General features: G+C 38.0%; 4 protein-coding genes across 4 annotated transcripts; 3 read left to right on the top strand and 1 right to left on the bottom strand.

Moving 5' to 3' along the window:
• Nucleotides 1-2,091: 2,091 nt before the first annotated feature.
• Nucleotides 2,092-3,132, bottom strand: LOC103403632 (uncharacterized). Its single transcript, XM_008342477.3, has one exon. The coding sequence runs from the start codon at nt 3,130-3,132 to the stop codon at nt 2,092-2,094; it is 1,041 nt and encodes a 346-aa protein (XP_008340699.3).
• A 4,016-nt stretch (nt 3,133-7,148) lies between these two features.
• On the top strand, nt 7,149-11,061 carry LOC103425614 (probable protein phosphatase 2C 42). The gene is made up of 4 exons (XM_008363704.4): nt 7,149-8,062; nt 8,499-8,869; nt 9,707-9,943; nt 10,569-11,061. Exons 1-4 carry the CDS (start codon nt 7,726-7,728, stop codon nt 10,782-10,784), a joined length of 1,161 nt encoding a protein of 386 aa, XP_008361926.1. The 5' UTR covers nt 7,149-7,725; the 3' UTR covers nt 10,785-11,061.
• An 853-nt stretch (nt 11,062-11,914) lies between these two features.
• LOC103425615 (uncharacterized) lies at nt 11,915-18,231 on the top strand. Its single transcript, XM_008363705.4, has 16 exons — nt 11,915-12,337; nt 12,542-12,736; nt 12,909-12,983; nt 13,084-13,251; nt 13,448-13,611; nt 14,262-14,480; nt 14,691-14,817; nt 15,038-15,226; nt 15,509-15,595; nt 15,746-15,900; nt 16,306-16,425; nt 16,722-16,947; nt 17,114-17,173; nt 17,248-17,421; nt 17,505-17,614; nt 17,753-18,231. Exons 1-16 carry the CDS (start codon nt 12,140-12,142, stop codon nt 17,916-17,918), a joined length of 2,433 nt encoding a protein of 810 aa, XP_008361927.1. The 5' UTR covers nt 11,915-12,139; the 3' UTR covers nt 17,919-18,231.
• Nucleotides 18,232-18,991: 760 nt separating this feature from the next.
• Nucleotides 18,992-19,468, top strand: LOC139192996 (uncharacterized). Its single transcript, XM_070815950.1, has 2 exons — nt 18,992-19,066; nt 19,214-19,468. Exons 1-2 carry the CDS (start codon nt 18,992-18,994, stop codon nt 19,466-19,468), a joined length of 330 nt encoding a protein of 109 aa, XP_070672051.1.
• Nucleotides 19,469-21,557: the final 2,089 nt, after the last annotated feature.

Below are 21,557 nucleotides of genomic sequence, written 5' to 3'. Positions count from 1 at the left end.
AGTGGTATTTACTCACTTGTAAGCGAAAGGTCTTAAGTAGATTATCCTAATTTAATTTTATTAACATTATAACTTAAAATATTTAAATTTCGATAAATATTAAAAAATTACTAAATCGGTACCATGAAACTCGTAGAACACTGCAAAAGAATATGAAACACATAAGGTAAAAAAAAATTACTTTAGCCGTTAAATTTAAATTTAGACATTTAGATATATATTTTTTTTACTGTGGAATTTGATCAAATTAGATCTTACCCGTTGGATTCAATGAAGTTAACTCATAAATGATTTTGGGTTTTAACTCATATTTTCCCTAAGGATTAAAGCAAGTTAGGGTAAGTTTAGAACCTAAAATTTAAGTTTTGCTTCAAGGGTTAGAATAGGTCTTAGTGTAGATACTACTGTTTGTTAAAAAAAAAAAATAGAATCGATTTTACTAAAAATAATGCTAATTTCTTATTTGTGACACTATAATATAAATCAAATAATATGGTTATTGATGATTAAATTATTAGTTAAACATTCATTAACGTACTTATTTTTTATTAATGATCTATCATTAGTTTAAAATTTTGGTTTCCTAGCATTACAGTTTTCTAAAAATCAACTTCTAGCCTTGTCTACTTCGCAGCTTCCTCCCCCCTCTCTCTTCTTCCCCCACGTCCTAACCACCCAATTCCACCGCTGGCAACTCCTCCACGACTCACTTCCAGTCACTGGCAGCAACTAAAACCCCAGCCGCCCACCCACCTCAACTCGCAACCCATCAGCTACCACCACCTTTCAATCTCCTTCTCCACTGATACCCAAACCCACATCCACATCCCTTTCCCAATCTCTGTTTATATGCCTCTCAAATGCTACCCAGCAACCAAAACCCATGAAACGCCCCGATCTCTGTGTTGTGATATAGAAGGAATGTTATGAGCGACCTAAAATCAATTTCAGACCCAAAATCTACTTGTGGTAATGAACTTTGATGTTCTTTAAATTTGTATTTTCTGAAACCCAGAATTTGCTCGTGGGTTTTAAATGAATCCCTACCCTAAGACCAACTCCAAACCTGGGCTAAAAGCCAAATTTTTAGCCCAAAATTCCCCCCAAACACCCCCCAACCCAAGCTAAAATATTGGGCTAAAAGGGGAATGCTAAAGTTGGGCAAAATTCCCCCCCAAACGCGTGGACTCGCCCAGTTTTGGGCCACTTTCGGCTCGCCGACTCGCGCACGCGCCCCACGCCCGCAAGTTGCAACCGGAGCCCGACAAGAACGAGGCCCTGCGTCAGGCCTTGTCGGCCACTCACCCGAGCCCAACAGCTCTTTTCAAAATCAGACGGGCAGCATTTAAGGACCGTTGGTTGATCCAACAGTCCAGATTCAAATTTTATTTTTAAAAAATATGTTATTTTAAAATACATTGAATCCAACGGTTGAGATTGAATATACTCAAATCTAACTGTAAAAAAAAGATCTAACGGCTAAAATAATTAAATAAATTTATTTAACACAAAATTTACCCAAAAACTCTATAAATACCTATATATTTGTTCAAACATCCACACAAAATTCAATTTTCTCCTACAATTCTTCCAATTTATCTTTCTATCATTTCTTTCCATTTCCAAATTGTTCAACATGACAAGAGAGCATGTTAGAGGTCATAATTGGACCTTTGAGGAAGATGTTTCTTTATGCTTGGCATGGGTTTCTGTTAGTGAAGATGGTGCAGTTGGCACAAATCAAAATAAAAAGGTTTTGTGGGATAAAATCATTGCAAAGTTTCAAGAAAACTGCAACGGCAGTGAGCGAGACGGTGGTGGTGTTTATGATCGGTGGAAGACTATCAATAAAGCATGCACTTTATGAAAGGGAAGCTTAGAGAGAGCCATGGTTGGCATGCCTAGTGGAATGAGTGCCATAGAAATTGTGAGTTTTTTTCTTGATATTTTATTTGTCATGTACATAATATTATTTTGCAACTAATTATTTTTATGTATTTTTTGCATAGGGTGACAAAGCAATGGAAATTTACAAGACAAGAGTAACACCAAAAAATCAAGTTTTTAAGTTGCAACATGCTTGGGACGTCCTCAAGGATTGTCCAAGGTGGGCAACCGATGCAGACCAACAATGGGGAAGATTATTTCCACATCCTTCTTGTAAGACTCTTGCCTCTGCGAAAATAATTTCTTCTTTGCACTATCGGGATGAGAAAAACTTTTGACAAAGGTAGACCAACTAGGATAAATACCATCAGTTAGGTAGTAACCTAGCTCATACCTATTACCATTTAAGTTGTATCGAAATTCTGGTGCCCATCCATTCACAACCTCATCGAACAGAGGAGAAGACCAAAGAACGTTGATATCGTTGTTTGATCCGGGAGAGCCGAAGAATGCATGCCAAATCCATGTGTCGTAAGATGCCAAAGCCTCAAGCACGATGGTTGGCTTGTTATGACGGCCCTTGAATTGGCCAGCCCAACCAGTAGGACAATTATTCCACTCCCAATGCATACAATCAAGACTTCCTATCATGCCAGGGAAGCCTCTTTTGTCTGCCTTGCGTAGAAGCCTTTTCAAGTCTTCATGAGTTGGCTTGCGGAGGTATATGGCTCCATAGATGGCTTGAATTGCTTGACATAAGCGCTTCAGGTTCTCAATAGCAGTACTCTCCGCAAGTCGGCAATATTCGTCAGTTGAGTCAGCAGAGCACCCATTAGCTAGCATTCGAAATGCAAATGTGAGCTTTTGATGAGGTGATAGACTTTGTCGGCCTACGGCATCTATCTTCCTTGCAAAGTAGTGGTCATGATTGACAATTGCGTTCAAGATGCCTTCAAAAAGCTCTCTCCTCATCCGAAACTGCCTCCGAAAATCATGAGCAGGAAATCTCGGCCGCTCAATGAAATAATCTTTCATCATTTGGTCATGACACTCTTCTCTATCACGCTGCACGAATGAACGCCCCGTGACAGAACCACGATGGCTAGATTCGCCATGGTGCTCATATTGCATAAACGAGTTTACAAGTTTAGCTTCGGCGTTGATTAGTTCTAAATCCTCAATGTCAAGCCTTGCTTGGTATTGTGCCATCTCCATTGCCCTGCTACGCCTTCTTCTATCACCCATTGATGAGATATTGAGAATTTTTAGGAAACAAAAACTCTTTGAAAGTTGAAAGATTGGTGAATATAAAGGATGATTGAAGGTTGAAAGATTGTGTGATCAACTAATATTGGACCTGTGTTTATATAGAGGATGATTGATGAACGGTTGGTGAAAGTTGAAAGGTTGGTGAAAGTAGCTTGCTTTGTGAAAAATTTCATGATTTTTCAATATTTATTGGAATTTAAATTTTTTTAGATTAAAATGTTCATAAAATTAATTTACAATAATCTACATTTTTTTTTTTTTTTAAATATTGATTTAAGAAAAAAATTAGCCTAAGTTCATTCTTTAATAATTCCGGGCTAAAATTTTAGGCCAGAAGGGTTGGAGCAGAAAAGATGTTTCTGGGCTAAAAACCAAATTTTCCGGGCTAAAAAATTTTGCTTTTAGCCCAAGGGTTGGAGATAGTCTAACCAGCAACCCCCATTTTATTGCTTATCGATGTGGGTGTCTAGAAATTTCTCCATTGAGGTGGTGACGGTAGCTGATAGTAGCAGGGCATACATTGATACAAATCTAATATCTATACGGCCTATCAATAAACGTGGATGATATTTCTATTACAAAGACAGTACAAATATTAATTTTAAAAAATATGATGAAAAATATGATAAATGTAACACTTAAAAATATATGATTATTAAACAATCCTAGCATACGTTTGTGTTTCAGAAATTATATAATTTGTTTTTTAAATAGTGAAATTGTTCTTGTTTCCATGCTCGTATTTTAGACAAAACATGAGGTGTTAGGTAGCTAGATTGTTTTCCTCAAACCAAATATTTGATCTACGATCCTGCAAATTTGTGTATGAAAAAAGAAATGTAACATATTAAATCAGAAGTCATCATCAACATTTGATATATAACATTCAGCGGACCGAATTATGCAGCACCTCGATAGGCTTAAACCCAAGAAAAACATGGGTAGATTTATATAATTGTTTTATATCATATGATTTCTTTATCAACATTCTTGCCTTGTATGATTTTTTATTGCAGGATCATAGATCAACGCAAGCTTCGGCCTAGATGCTTAATGTTAGTCAATTTGTTTGGGTCTAAAATAAAGGTTTGGGCTGAGGATGAGTAACCCAAGTTGGAAAGCCATAATTCGCAGGCCAGTGCGCTTTTTTCATCCTCCTAAAAAGCACTAATCCGATCCAGTCCCTATAGCAGTAGGATTGTGAAGGGATCAAGCTCAAGCGTGGCTCGGTAGAGTCTTAGGTGAGTTAGAATTGTCAATGATCATGATGAGTTTTGATGAGATGCGAATTATTCTACGAATCAGAATTCTTGCTTGATCAAATGAGGACGAATCAAGCGCATAAAGAGATTGGGTTTCCGCTAAAGAAGGGATAATGAGAGAATATCCAGGTCAGTCATATCATAACTCTATCTTGGCAAATCCATTTATCATGAGTCCCACCCCTATAAATAGAAGAGGTTTTTCAACACGAAAGGCCTGTTCAACTTAGCAAACAACTCAAAATGCTCTACGCGAAAATTTTCGTTCTACGGAAAAACCTTTTCACGCCTATGAGAAAATCAAGTAAACAACATCATTTCTAGTCAATTGGTTATCTATTCAAGTCTCGGCCAGCGAAGAGTTCTTAATTCTTTCGCCTAAAGAGGTCACTTCATCAAGTGTTCTATGATCGATTACTCTAATATGCACTTCATAGTTCAACATTCAAACGATCGAACCACATTCATCATAAAGACACTCATCTCCTTTGAGTACCTTTGCCACTATAGCCTGAAACCAATTAGACACACCTATATTCTCACGAATATAATCAAAGCAACCGAATCAGGTGCACAAGATCCTAAACTTCACAATGAATTAAGCAACATTTTCTTTAGGTTCTAGAACCCAAGGCCGAGACCTGTTTTTTCCTCAATAGTAGTCACTCAAGTGTAGAAGTCAACAACGTATTCAACACCCCCACCATATCTATTCTACTCATCCAAACGAGCTTGGTCGCGAGTTGGCACGCCCACATTTACAAGAATGATGTAATTAGCTCAATAGTTACTCGGTTGCATGCCACACAAGTTCCTATAATTTTTTAGGTCAACACGATTACATTAATTACAGGTACACAATCTTCTGCAAGTGTTGAAAGCGGGGCTAGCTAATGTCTCATTATTTGGTAATATCTTAACATGCATGCTAGAAGATAGGGGCTCCCATGGTTACCACTGACCAGACCAGCAACAAACATACCGAGCCACTCGAAAGACATATGTCCGGCCACAACGGATTCCGTATGACACCTCGAACCATATCAGCCATGTAGATTTTGTTTTTGATTGACACTTTGCTACCCTAACCGTTATCGAATCGGACCCAGTTTTCGCATCGCTATGCGGTGTTTTGTTGCAACATGCAATGTTGAGAAATTTGGATTAACATAGCACGATGGTTTTGGAGTATTATGCATGGTGGAGTTTACAATTGGTTATCATGTCTCCTCATATTCAGCCACAGTTAGACAGAAAGCGAGAGCAATTGATGAACATTCCTATAGGAAACACTCTTCCACTTGCAAAATGTGTAAGACAAGCTCCCAAGTTGTTAGTGTAGTGATATTTCTTCGTTTTTTTTACATAGGACTAGCCTGATTATAGATCAAATGTTCGATCTTAATATGTTATCGCTAATGTGTGAATATCATTATGGTTGGGCTATACATTGTGGGAAAAGACAAATTGAACTTAAGTTGTACATAAATCGCATAGGTACATACTCTTCCAAAGAAAAATACACACTTTTGCCTCTTAGAAATAATCCACATTCTCAAAAGTTTAGAGGAGAGGACAAAAAATAAGTGTAAAGGAACAAAATACTTTTGTTCAAAAAGAAAGCAACAAATATAAAGTTGCCCAATATGTGAAAATTAAACCAAACGTAAATGACTAGAACGCATTTTGTAAGAGCTTGTAACTCAAATAGTAGAATTACTCAATTTATAATTCTTAGGCAAAAATAATGTTAGTATGCAAGCATGACACCATTTCAACGATATTTAGAACCATTTGAATTAGAACTTTATGAAATTTTGTGCTTCTAATAGTTTGAGTAGTATCACATGCGTAATTGTACTTTACCTTTGTATAACATGTCTCAAATGAATGAATAAATGACTGAATGTGAGATCAAAAGTTTTACAGATAAAGATATGCATATCTCTGTTTTTTTTTTTTGTCAATATAGTGGCAGAATTAGAATTTTGTAATAATGGGTCATAATATAAGCTCCTAAAAATTGATTATACTTTCATTTGTATTGTTACTGATGTGTTCTTATATTTTAGAAACGTCATATTACACCAAAAGACAAATGTAGAGAAACTAAGAGTTTAGACAACAAAGAAGAATACATGAAATCATTTGTCAAAGCTGGAGAGTTATTTTAAAATACCCCTTAAATAAAAATGTAGCATGTTGTACGTTCTTTCTTAGTTCTTACAAGGTTCAAAAGGAGACTAAGTTCACACTAAGATAAATCATAAAATTTAGCTCAAGTATTGTGTTTAATTGAGATTTAATTCAAGTTCGAGAAGAAGAGATAAGAGTAAGGAGTTGTTGTGCTAAGAACTATTGAGATTAAATAAGCTTGGAGTGGCATAGGGTGACCAAACAATGCTAAGAATATCTCCAAATGAGATGTCAAATTTTAAACATAAAATTTAAATTTGAAGGCTTATGTAGCACATTGATCTTTTATTAAATTTTGTTCTCCAACTGAGATGTCAAATTTAAATTATTATCTATTACATGATTTACTTTTTATAGTTGTAATTATTATCCTTAAAACAAAAGATAAGAATAGAATTATGAAAAACATTTATTAATTACTAAAAATAGATTTGAAACTACTATAAAATTTGACAACAATTTCCTCAGCTGCCATTCCATGTCATGCCACATAGGAATTGTCATTTTGATTGGAAAACACTAGTGATATCTTCTTTTTTTAACTGTAATTACTAATATAAACTTTTTAGCATTTCATTTGAAAATGCTCTAAAGATCACTTACAAAATATTAATTGTTATTGCACTTATTATAATGGGCACTCAATGCCACCTGTGTAGCTCCGTCACTGACTTATGACGTTTACATCTTAGTGGAAACATTTACAAACATTTACCTAATTGAAACATATACAAACATTTACCTAATTTCTTAGTGGAAAAACCAATGTAACATTACTTTAAAAATAGTGAAAGAAAAGAAAGAAAAGGACATTAAGGGGTGACACCCAACAAAATGCTTCCCCACACCATCTTCTGCCCACAAGACAGCCGAGGACGAGTCTTTCCCTGTTCCTCTACCGCCGAACACAACCCCCTCCCATTACTTCTCTCTATCTTACGCCTCCCCTCGTAACCTACGCCCCACCCCTAATCCTGCGCATCTTCTTCCCCCATACCTTCCCCTCCCAATTTCCATTAAATCCTAGGCTTCTTCTCCCAGCCTCTTCCCCCAAATTCGGAGTCCTTAAGGGTCTTTGGGTTTTGGGGTTAGGGTTTTTGAGAGATGTGGGATGCTTCAGGCATTGATGAATCTGCTCTCTCTTTGCTGGAGGCCATTTGGGCGCGGCGACGGTGAGGGACTCAGCTCTGTTGGAATCGTCGGCGCTGCGAATAACGGAGGCGGCGGAGGAGGGCGAGATGGCAAAGATAACTTGCTTTGGTTCCGAGATTTTGGAAAGTACGCGTGGGGCGATTTCTCTATGGCGGTGGTCCAGGCCAATCAGGTGCTCGAGGATCAGAGCCAGATCGAGTCTGGACCCTTTGGGACCTTCGTCGGCGTATACGACGGACACGGCGGCCCGGAGACCGCTCGATACGTTTGCGACAATTTATTCAAACATTTCCAAGGTTCGTGATCCCCAACCCTCTTAAAATATATATATGCTTTTTGGATTTGGATGGCGTGGTTTCGAATTCGCCACGTTTCGGTGTAGAATGTGTGATTGTTAATAAGTGGATTGGAATTGTTAATCGTGATGTTTGTTAAAGCTGTGAGCTTTTTGTTAAAGTTGTGATTTTGATTGGTCTTTGAGTTTGGATCACGGATTATCTCTGCATACAATACCTCAGAAAATTGAATATATCTCTGTGCATATAATTTGCTAATCGTGCTTCGAGTTAAAAATAGTGTGATTTTGATTGGTTCTTCGTTGTAATGCACAATTTTCGTTTCCTATCGTTTTTATTTTACTATAGTTGGGTGGTTTTGGGGTCGGTTTTCTGTTTAACTATTGAAGAATGAGCAGCTCTTATGTTGGCTATCTTAGGCATTGTGTTTATGCAGCAATATCAGTGGAGTCCGAAGGTGTTGTGACAGCGGAGACCATTCAAAATGCTTTTCTCCGAACAGAGGAAGGGTTTACCGCCCTTGTTTCAGAGCTGTGGGGTACTAGACCCCAAGTAGCAACTGTTGGGTCATGCTGTCTGGTTGGAGTTATATGTCAGGGGACCCTATTTGTGGCAAACCTGGGAGATTCCCGTTGTGTGTTGGGAAAGAAAGTGGGCAACACTGGGGAAGTTGCTGCGATCCAGTTATCCACTGAACACAATGCAAATCTCGAGGAGGTTAGGCATGAGCTGAAAGATTTGCACCCACACGATCCTCAAATTGTCGTTTTAAAGCATGGAGTTTGGAGAGTAAAAGGCATTATCCAGGTATTTTTTAATTACATCATCTAAAAGCCCATTAATTAAGGTGTGCATTAATCTGTAACTACCTACAGTTATGTCATTGGTGTTTCTGTTCTCCTACCTGTTACTTATGAAGCCAATATTTGTTGAAAGGGTGCTAGAACCCTAGTCCTACCCTATCGGTATTGTGCATGTAGTGTAAAGTCTGAGCATTTCTATCCTATGTCTGTCATGCATATGCAGTGCTGTATTGCATCTTATGCTCGTACCGTTTAGGGTCCATCTATAAGAATTACTGAAAACTTATAATTGTGAAGGTTTAGAAAGCCCTTTGATAAGCGTTTTGAACCAAGATAGAAGTCTAATATATCCACTAGCTTCTAGCTCTGTTTACAAGGGTTAACTTGAGATACCCTTGCTGATTCGGAATAGCTTCAATAGTTTGATTTTATGGTTTTACCTGATTAAACCAAGTTGTGAGGAAAATGGACTGTTTTGCAAGGTCTAATTGAAATCATGGTTGCTGTGGTTATTTTTGAAGTGTTAACTTTTTCCCTGACTTGCATGTATTATTTGGTTGTTTGTCTGATAGAGATGATGAACTTAAACGCTGTTAATTTGTTTAAAGAAGACCCAAGTTAAAATTTTCCATGGTACCAAGTTTTTTTTTAGAAAGGAAGTTAAATGTATAAATACTTCACATTTTCTTAGGTCTGCATAAGCCTTTTATCTTTTGCTAGAAATTTTCTTGAATGAGATTTTTGGGATATAATATGAAATGTTTCCTTATAAATTTTCATACTTTTTTCATTCTTAAATAGTTGATGTCTTGCGATAACACCTTGAATTTATTTGATGTAGGTATCTAAATCTATAGGCGACGCATATATGAAACATGCAAGGTTTAACAGGGAGCCGATTAGTGCAAAATTCAGACTTCCCGAACCAATGACCATGCCTATCTTGTCTGCCGAACCAACCATTCTTTCTCATCCTCTCCATCCAAATGATTCTTTTCTTATATTTGCTTCTGATGGTCTATGGGAACACTTGAGTAATGAACAAGCTGTTGAAATTGTCCACAATCATCCACATTCAGTAAGATTCTGATATTTTCAGTTTTTATTCATGTTTAGCAACTCTTATTTGCATTCACATTCGTGCCATAATTACTTAACTGCCTTGGTGTGGATCAAATGACCTTAAAGAACGATCGCAAATGAAGAAATATATTTGACTGGATATCCGGACGAAACATTTAGGTTTCAGTATTCTTGATAATATTTATCTTTATTCATCACTGCCACATTTTTGTCTGATAACAAGAGATTGTTGGTGATTGTGCTGACTTGAGTTTTGAATACCTATTGAGGGAAGAGTAATGCTAGGTAGGCCAACATTTTAGACCGAATTTACAAACCATGTGATGCCAATCGGATAAAAACACATTAATCAACACTTAAGTAATAATCTAATCATTAACAACCACGTCATATGGTGTACAAAATTTGCTCTGAGTTGGTCTCCCTAACATTGCCCATCAAGGGAAATATAGATCTAAGGATAAATACTCTGCCTTTTAATTTGCAACATAGGGAAGAAAAATGAAGCATTGGCTTAGAGCCAATGGTTTAAACATGTTCTGGTATCTGATGCTTATTTTGTCTCTTTTTAGTGAGATTCTATTCTTGATCTCTGGTGCTGATTAGTACCCGTGTTGCAGGGAAGCGCCAAGCGGCTTGTTAAGACGGCTCTCCAAGAAGCTGCAAGAAAAAGAGAGATGCGATATTCAGATCTTCGGAAAATTGACAAGAAGGTCCGACGCCATTTTCACGATGATATAACTGTCATTGTTTTATTCTTAAACCATGACCTAATATCCAGAGGGAGAGTGGAAGAGCCCCCAGTCTCAATAAAAAGTGCCCGTGACCAAGGATAAGTTCACGACATCAAACATATCTCGGTTGCCTGCCCCTGATTTTGATACACGCGTGAACGATCATACTAGGCGATAACAAACCACCGGATCCGGAGATAATGCTTGATTTTGAAGAGGCTTTGAGAGTTTTAATGTTAGAAGAGATTACTGTATTTACGGAGTCGTGTAATTCTCCGTTATGTCATATTTAAAAGCATGTTGTACTTTGTTGCCTCCCAGTCCCAGATACAGAATGCGAGAGCTGCCATGTTTATTTATATATATTTTTTCTTCAAAACTCCCAACTACAGCTGCACCCCCCTGGGTTTATTTATCGAATTAGCTTCCCAGGGAATTCTGGTGACAGCATGACTGCTTGTAAACAAAACCAGTTTCATAACCTACGATTTCATGTACTCGACAAATTTCACTAGAGAGAAGAATTGTGTGGCAGATTATTTGGTAAACTGGAGTTTTAATATGGATATCAGCGTCTTGTTTGGATTGGATCATCGCTCATGGATGATACTGCTGGAGTCTTTCAAACTCGCTTTGTTTCCTCTGATGTTGCGAGTTAGTTTTTGGTTGTATTCTCTGTTTCTTTACCCAAAAAAATAAAATTCACCAGCTTCTTCGTTCCCTGGTTTAGGGCAAAATCTGGTGTATACGATGGTATATTCTTCTTTTTCTATCTAATGACCTAGTTACCTATGAGGGAGAGAGGGAAATATACAACGTGTTGCACCGTAGGATCATTCATATTTACAGGTTAGGATGAATGACTCGTTATAAAAAGAGTAGTGTATAATATTGTATCTATTCAAAAAATAGAAAGGATGGGTGAACAAACTAGCACTCTATAAGAAAAGAGATAACAATGTTTTTACTAACGAGAACAATTTACATAATGCAGACGGCATATCTTGCCAAAAATACAATGTTAGGTGAGAAAAGAACTTACATATATAATATGTCGTTGTATTATTAGAACGGGACGTATATAACGGTGGCGTGGAAGTCCTCCTGCTATCAATGGGCTTGGAAGAATTGGAATAAGTTATAATTTGGTGGGCTTGACATGTGTCGAGGGATTGGCAGTAGCATGAACTGAACTTGTGTTAGCTCCTCTGACCCAATCACGGTTCGAGGGTCCGCTACCGCAATTACGCTCAAATACAGGGACAGTTTTGAAAAATTAACGTAATTCAGCATTTTCTTCTCTTTGCTTCTCTCAGTGTGAGAGTCTCGCTCCGAGTCTCAGAGAGCTGACCCGGCCATGCCCAAGTCCAAGTTCAACCAGTAGTAATTCTCACACTCTTCGCCCCCAATTCTCATTTCCTTCTTGTTTACCTGATTCTCCGAACCGAGCTGCAGCCATGGCTGCCAAATCAAATCGAACACCAATATTACATGCCTTTGTTTTTGCACTGAGCCTGCTCGTATTTCAATCCGAGTCCGCGCCTCAGGCTTTCCGGCGAGATCCCGGTCACCCCCAGTGGCACCACGGCGCCTTCCACGACGTTCGAGATAGCGTTCGATCCGATGTCCGCCGCATGCTCCACTCTCGCGCCGAGGTAATTTCACTTTCCTCCTTGTCTATTTCTTCGTTAAAAGTAATTGAAATTCCGTTTGGTTGCCGAGAAACCTGAGCCAGAAACGAAAATAAATCACAAAATTCCGAAATTAGGTTTTAATTTTTGAGAAATTGTTCTTTTACATGTGGTTTAAACTTTAGTGTGATCGTGACTGGGAGTGATTGTGTGTGTGTGTGCGTGTAGGTGCCGTTTCAGGTTCCTCTCGAAGTGAATGTGGTTCTTATTGGCTTCAATGGCGATGGAGGCTATAGGTACTCCGTCGATTCGCACAAATTGGAAGATTTTCTGAAAATCAGCTTCCCATCGCACAGGCCTTCCTGCCTTGAGACAGGAGAGCCTCTCGATATCGAGCATCAAATTGTTTATAATGCCTTTCCGGTATGCTTCATATCCAACCGTAGCATTATCTTTTTTATATTCTTACATTGTTTGAATTGTGTGCATTCAATATACATAATATGTACATGTGTGTGTTCGATGATGTTTGAATTGATTATGTATGGCTACATTTTTGTCCGGTGATTGGGTTTTGTATTTGTTCTAATTACAGGCTGGGCAGCCAGAACTAATAGCTCTTGAGAAGGCACTGAAAGAAGCTATGGTTGCTGCAGGAAATGCAAGAGAGGTGACTCCCATTGTTTGTATGCTGTACATTGTCTTTTGAGAAAGTTGCAAGTATCATTTTGTCATTGAATTAAGGTTTAAATCGTTCTTCAATATTTTAGACTGATTTTGGAAGGCAAGTACCTCTGTATGAAGTGGACGCAACTGTAGTGGAGCCGATGTTTGAGAAGTTATATTCCTACATATTTGACATAGAGAATGCTGCTAATTCTGCTGCGAATATGGATCGGCAAATCCCGAGTGCAATATTTATCGTCAATTTCGATAAGGTATGGTCTGAAATCAGCACAGTTCTTAGTCTCTGTTTGTATTCAACATTAGTCATTTAATTGCATGGTACTTTACCTTTACCATATGATTTTGCATACATGAAGGGAATGTGCTTGCTAATATTTCTCAAACCAGTCGTTAATTGTCTCTCTCAACTGTACTTGTTATATTTGGGTGTTTATATTTGTTTTACAGGTAAGGATGGATCCTAGGAATAAGGACATTGATCTTGACAGCTTAATGTATGGAAAACTTAGCCAGCTAACTGAGGAAGATATGAAAAACCAAGAGGGAGACTACATTTATCGCTATCGATACAATGGAGGAGGTGCCTCTCAAGTTTGGCTTGGCTCTGGCAGGTACAGTTAACATAGTATTATTTGTAGATTAAACCTCCTTTTAGTTTTCCAAGAGCAAATGCTAGAATAAGTTACACACTACTTTAGGGGTGTAAGATATCCATGTAGTTATTACGAACATATCCAGTGTGCTCTGTGTTAGGCCACAAGGAGGGGGAAGCCTAGCCTGAAAGTACATGGAGTAACGTGGATTAGTGAACGTGTGAACATGTAGCAAGTATACTTCAAATCCATGGACTGGTGTACTTGAACGTGTGAGGTTATGGTTAGTATGTTACAAAGGTTATCTCGAAGTCTTTAGGCTTGTTTTGAGTTATGGTTAGTGTGTTACCTTGTCGTCTGTTATCTGTTTCGGTTGCGGAGTTATTTGTAGGAGGTAGTAGTTTATATGTAGGAGAGTTGTTATTTGGTGTTATAGAATATGAATAAAAATGGCATTATGCTTTGCAGTTTAATGGTGGTTAGAAACGTTCCTTTAATCCACGTTTTTGCTAGGTACTCTAGCTTTTGACAGTATCAAATTGAATGATCAATTTTGTGCTTTTTTGGGACTATGTATTGTTACCAATTTATGCTCTCTATATCTGACTATGGTATTTTTTTTCCATTGAGAAAAAAAAAAGGGACTAATTTCCTGCATATGCTGTCAGATTTGTTGTGATCGATCTCTCAGCAGGCCCATGCACATATGGAAAGATTGAAACTGAAGAGGGAACCGTCAGTTCTAGGTCGCTGCCACGACTTCGCAATGTGATGGTTCCAAGAGGTTTGGGTGCAGCTAGTGATCATCCTACACATGATGTATTTGTTGGACAACTTGCGTCTTTAGTGTCCACCACAGTTGAGCATGTTATAGCTCCAGATGTTAGGTAATAAGTGTATTTTTTTGACATGTTGATTTGAAACTGGGACTATTTTACTCTTTCCTTGATTTTTTTGGTCTTTTTGTACGTCACAAAGTAGAACGTACTAAATCAGGACTATGGTTTTTCTTTGACAACAAGCTTGCTATTTTTTTTATAATACTTCATACATTTTTTATTAGTGGTCTTTAACTATTATTTATGCTCTTAACTCAGATTTGAAACTGTTGACTTGACAACAAGGCTGCTTTTACCAATAATTGTCCTGCAAAATCACAATCGGTACAATATAATAGACAAAGGCCACAACTACAGCATAAATATTGAAGCAATTGAGGCAGAGGTAAGTTTTTTTTTTTTTTTCTTTTTTTTTTTCTGGAATAACTCTAACACCTTTAGATTGCCTATGATGACTATGTGAAGAAAGAATGAGGCACTTTTAGGATTGTTCCGTTACAGCAACCCTCTCCTTCTCCTATAGTAATTGCATTGTTGTGCTTTGAGATACATAAACCCAAAATCACTTCCATGTTTGTTTGATCGTTTAATTTGTCCCTCTTCAGGTGAAGAAAATGGTTCATGTTGGCCAAGAAGTTGTGATCATTGGGGGTTCACATTCATTGCATCGCCATGAGAAGTTGTCTATTGCTGTTTCAAAAGCTATGCGAAGCCATTCGCTGCAAGAAACTAAGAATGATGGACGCTTCCATGTTCATACCAAGACTTATCTGGATGGTGCTATTCTTAAAGAAGTGGGTACTTCTTCATTTATCTACTGTTCGTCCTGGTATTTTTAGTGTCAAATGATGGGTTTCTGTTTTCTATACCTTTTCCCAGATTTTTGGTGAAAGACTCTCTGTCTAAATATTCACGGGATGTGTTTCTTTACCCAGTTCTTTTTCTTTAGGGCCATACATAATAGATGTCATCATTTTTTAGTTAAAAAGTCATGCTTCTTTCCTCATCTTAACATCAGATGGAACTTAAGTTCTACATTCTAATTTTTTTTTTCCACTTGGAAATACTCATTCCAGGAGATGGAACGTTCTGCCGATGTGCTTGCTGCTGGTTTACTTGAAGTGGCTGACCCATCTCTTTCAAGTAAATTTTTCCTCCGCCAGGTTTGTCTAAATCTACTACAGTTGTACATGTTTAGTGTCTCTTTTTTGTTTTCTGAGACATTTTTCTTCTGTTATGGAAGCTCTAAAGTATATTTGAGTTCTCTTTCCTTCCTGTCTTCAATGTCCTAATCTGTACTTTTCGTCCGCCAGCATTGGGCAGATCGAACTGAAAATTCAAGTGATTCTATACTAAAGCATAAACCTCTTTGGACTACTTATGACTCAAAACGTGGCAAGAAAAAGAAGAAAGTAGAAAGGAAACAAGGAGATATCTACCGGACTTATGGAACAAGAGTGATTCCTGTGTGAGCATGCCATCTTGAGTTGCCCGCAGTATTTAATTTTAGTATTATTCTCATAATAGTGCATCTTCATTCTTATTTCATACATTTACATCTAAGATACTTTTCTTGAGTTCGTCTTGCTTAACTACATCTGCCTTCTTAAGTGTATAGTGTGCTACCCAGAATTTTAGCATAAAAATATGATCATTGAAACTTGTAGTTAAGAATATTTACATCAGATAGCTGTTGCATATAACTTCTAGGGCTTGCTTTCGGTTTTTTTATGACATATATGGTCACCTAGCTGCGGTAGCTAGAAGTTTGTAAGTAATGCTTCGTGTCATGACCTGTTTTTTTTACTGCATCACTCATAAAATCATTGTGTATTGTTTGCTGTAAATTTTTGTTTTATATCTTTTTCCACAGCTTTGTGCTATCATTGGCTGATGTGGATCCACAACTTATGATGGAAGACGAAAGTCTTGTATGGACAAGCAAAGATGTCGTGATTGTACTTGAGCACCAAAATGAGAAGATACCTCTTAGGTAAGGAAACAATATAATATTCCTGGGCTTTCATCATCGTAGCATCACTGAACATGTACTGTTTCTGTTCATTCTTTACAGTGTACTGGTTGGTCAAAACTATGGAAAAAGATATAAAACAGTACATGTTTTTGGTACATCATGTATCATGTGTATGGGTAAAAATAAAAGAGTATGCCTCTCATATTTTTATGACTTTCTTTTGGAATTGATTTTGATGGCATTCTCCTTTCACCTCCCTATGTTCCTTAAGAAGTCACATTTTTACTGTGTTGCTGAAATGTCTTGGCGGGCAGTTATGTTTCAGAAACACAGAGAAGACACAACTTTCCTTCTCAGGCACAACGCCATATATTGGCAGGGCTTGCCTCCGCTGTTGGTGGGTTGAGTGCACCATATGAGAAGGCTTCTCATATACATGAAAGGCCAGTTGTAAATTGGCTTTGGGCAGCTGGTTGTCATCCATTTGGACCATTCTCTAATACTTCTCAAGTCAGTCAAATTCTTCAGGATGTTGCGTTGGTAAGGCTAGTTTTATGATGCCAAATTGTGCACTATCATATATAATACTTCAGATATAAATGTATGCACATATTCTTTACTAGGTGGCACACGCAAACAGATATAAATGTACGCACATATTTTTTAGCATTGTGATATCTAAAGTATTTGTTTATCTTTTTGGCAGAGGAACACAATATATGCATGTGTAGATTCTGCACTCCGCAAAATTCGCGAAACATCAGAGGTAATTTTGGTCTTTTTTGGCCGTTTATTTGTTGCATGATTCTGTGCTTATATGGTTTCGATCATCCTCTGCAGACTGTACAAACTTTTGCCGCAGAGTATCTGAAAACTCCCCTTGGTGAACCAGTGAAGGGCAAGAAGAACAAATCAACCACTGAACTGTGGGTAGAGAAGTTTTACAAAAAAACAACAAACTTGCCCGAACCCTTCCCGCATGTATTAGTGGAGAGATTGGAGAACTACTTGGATGTAAGTCACTCCTACTTGTAGAATTCATGTGTTTGGCAAACATCTTGAAGCTAATTAACACGTCTAAGACATCTAAACAACAGAACCTTGAGGAACAGCTTGTAGACTTGTCTTCATCACTGTATGGTCATCGCTTACAAGAAGCACATCTAAACAGTTCAGAGATTCTCCAGAGTTCCATATTTACTCAGCAGTAAGTTTCCATATTTGCAAAAGTTTAGTTCGGTATTTTACTATAAGTTTACCACGCAGGAAAAGATCATCAGCTGGTTGTTGAACTGTATATCTGTGGAGCAGGTTTCTCAAAATTTTAATCATTTGCGTGGTGCAGGTATGTAGACCATGTTCTGGCGACTGAGAGGGAAAAGATGAAATGCTGCGATATTGAGTACAAATATCCTGTGCAGTCATCTCAAACCTATATCTACGGGGGGATTCTCATTGCCGGATTCGTTGTATATTTCGTGGTCATTTTCTTTTCAAATCCTGTACGCTGAGTTTAGTTCAAATCCTTATGCTAAAGTGGTTACAAATCAAATCCTGGGGCACAGATGTCTCGGACACACGAGAACAGGAAAATGGAGAAGGAACACAAGGCGGAGAATGATACCTTGAAAATTTTGCACCACTTCATCTGGACTAAGTTATGGCAAGTTTGGTATTTTTCTGTGCTTTAAAAAAAAATTGTTTATGCTGTGTTATGAGAGGGATCAGCTTTTTTATGAAACAATTAGGTGTTCTGTAAAATGTATTCGTAAATGCGCTTTTAGCATAAAAATAGTGTCAAAAGTATTTGGTAAGTTTTCACAATCTCTCTCTCAATTTTTACTTGTGCTCTTTATACTGACACCATATTGATTTTCAGTCAAACAATACACGTAGTTCATAAGTTATTTGAAACTCTTCAATTTTTGTACTTAAATTCCAAATTTTATATTAGAGCAACTCCAACGTGACAAAAGCCTTATAGGGCAACTTCCTATTCAATCCCCTCTAGTTAACAGTAATTGCCTTTAATGAACAGTAATTGTCTTTTGTATCTTCATCCCTAACTCAATAGTCATGGTAATATGTAATAAAATATTAGTATTTTTTATTTTATAAAATAATACAAAATAATTTTATTTCTAATTTCGGATAAGATTTTTAATCGTTTTCGTTGCGCCACATGTCATTATCCAAAAAGATAATTTTTGGTGATAGATTTCGATAAGATTTTTATCCAATGCTATTTTGTCACGTGTCGTTATCTTTTCAGAATCGTTAAGGATAGATTTCCGATAAGATTTTTAACCAATCAAGTCGCACCATGTGTCACAATCTGTTACAATCTTTGAGGATAGCTTTCGATTAGATTTTTAATGAATGATGGCATGCCACGGGCATTATCTACAACCTAATCCTTTCTTTTTCCTCCTTATAACCCATCATCCATCCTAAGAAATCATACACCAAAATCAAAATATCTATCATTATTCATAATTTCTGTTATCTTCTTACAATGTCTTCTTCAAGGATGTTGTAGGAAATCGGTGAGCAAGAGAAATAATTATTTAAGCAAGAGGAAGAAATGTTCAATCTTCAGGTGGGTGAAAATGAGATGGAAGAGGAAGACGATGAGGAACGTAGAAGGAAAGATGATGAAGTAAAAAGCCAAAGAGCATCACATTCCCGTCAAGTCATCCAAGTTATGGCTCAGATCTTCAAGCCCAGCCGTTCCGCAACTATGAGGTACCGATCTCTTCGACGATTATTTTGTTCCTAACAGTGCATTCCCTGATACGTATTTTAGACACGACATTTGTTCAACAAAATCATGATTGATGTTTGCAACAATGATTCTTACTTTATGCAAAAGAATGATGTTTTTGGTGTTATGGGTCTTTTTCCTGAGCAAAAAATTACTGCTACTTTGCGGATGCTTGCATATAGAGCATCTGCAGACCAAGTGGATGAGATAGTGAGGATGGGGAAATCAACCATTCTTGAGTCCTTGATGAGGTTTTGCTCCGTAATCGAATCTATTTACACCATAGAGTACCTCTGAAGACCTACTGAGATGGACTTGCAAAGGCTTCTGAAGAAGGGCAAGATGCGAGGTTTTCTTGGGATGATTGGAAGCATCGACTGAAAAACTATCCAAGTGCATGGCAATGAGCTTATGGGGATAGAAAATGAGCAAAAAGTATCATTTTGGAGGCGGTGGCATAATTTGATACATGGATTTGGCACGCTTTTTTTTGGTGTTTCGGGAGCTCAAAATGACCTCAATATCCTTGCCCAATCCCCAGTGTTCAACGATGTCCTGCAAGGAAAAGCACCAAGAGTCACTTACTGGGTTAATGGACATAAGTACCACGAGCTATACTACCTAGTAGACAACATTTATCCAAGGTGGTCATCGTTTGTCAAAACAGTGCCACGTCTACGAAGTGCAAAGGAAAAATACTTTGCAAGCTATCAAGAGGGATGTAGGAAGGATGTGGAATGTTGTTTTGGTATCCTCCAAGGTCGTTGGGCGATTGTCAGGGATGCTGCCAGAATGTGTGATTTAGAGTCGCTTTGATCCATCATGATAATGTGCATCATTCTTCACAACATGATTGTGGAAGATGAGTACGATTATGATGCTGTTGATGAATATGAGCCAGATACGATGAACAATTCTAGAACACAAATATATTGTGCTCATGATTCCACCGAAAAACCCATGCAACATGAGCCATTACAAAAAGATTGACGTTATAATAAAAAGCTCATTCAATAAGATTTTTCACTTCAGGACCCATATATGCACAATGCCAGGCAAATTGACTTGATAGAGCACCAATAGGAATTGAAACAAGCTCAAGAAACTTACGTTCATTTCGTGTGTTTGTTTTTATTTGGTGTTGTTTATATCATATTTAGGGTATCGTATTTAGATCTCGTACAAATACTCGGGGGACTTAAATGTAATTATGTGATAAAGGAATGGGCAAATATGTAATAAGCGAGGAACCCTTACTCTATAAAATGACTCATCACCCTCACAATTAGAAGAGGCCAATTCTTAGGCCTTAGGCTGCCTTTTCCTCTCAGATCCCCTCTCATATTACAGAGGTTCTCTCTCCCTCAGAAATACATAATCAGTGTGGACGTAGCCCAAACCTTGGGGTGAACCACGATACATCTTGTGTTATTTACATTACTTGCAGATTCACGGTCGGATTTACGTTGATCCAAGACCTCCGGTTTTCTGCATCAACATTTGGCGCCGTCTGTGGGAATCGATACGAAAAGTTGTGTCGGTTCTATTTCATTTTTTTCACCCCCATCGTGAATCTGCAAAATCACAAAAAACCCAGAAACAGAAAAGATCCAAATCTCACACACTCCTCAGCTCTCTCTCTCTACTGTGTAGCAAAAATTCAGAGAATCTTTTAGCAAAAAAAGAATTCTCACGCTGAGGCTTGCGGTGGTTTTCTCCATTCTGCTCTCTCTGATCTTCTTATGCCCCTGCCATTGCAAAAAAAAACAAAAAAACAAAAAAACAAAAAGACAGCCTCACCGCCACCACCACTACTAGAAATCGTTAAATCAGATATTGAATAGCAACCGTCGATCAGGGGCGGTTGATCATCGTGAGCTATGGAGGTCCGACCTAATCAGATGGTCGACAACTCGTCGACCGCGCACCAGTAACGTCAGCGCCATATAGCAGTAGCTAGTCAGAAAAAGCCTCATGCTTCTTCCATCCCCGTGAGCTGTGGCTGTTTATGTATGATCTTCTTCTTCTTCCTTGTTCGTTCTGTTTGGCAGCAGCGGTGGAACCACAGAGAGAGAGGCGAACAACTATAAATCCAATACGATGCCGTATCAGCAGTCTTAGATCTAATAAGGGTTTTCTCATAGAGGGAGAGAAAGAGAAAGAGAATGAGCGGGAAAGGCGGCGGAGGAGTGGCCAGCAATGGCAAAGGTAATACTGGGATTTCCGGCATACCGGTGGGATCTCGAAAGATGGTACAGAGCTTGAAGGAGATTGTGAATAACTGCACTAAGAAACCCAATCTCATTCGCAATTTTGATACATTCCTCCAAAGTAGTCGCAATCCTAGATGGCGGCGTCTTGATACCTATGTTCTTTATGGCCTGGG

Source organism: Malus domestica, chromosome 16 (genome assembly GCF_042453785.1).
Source record: "Malus domestica chromosome 16, GDT2T_hap1".
Taxonomy (NCBI): domain Eukaryota; kingdom Viridiplantae; phylum Streptophyta; class Magnoliopsida; order Rosales; family Rosaceae; genus Malus; species Malus domestica.
The sequence above is the reverse complement of the archived record's forward strand: the minus strand, read 5'-3'. Positions and strand labels throughout refer to the sequence as shown.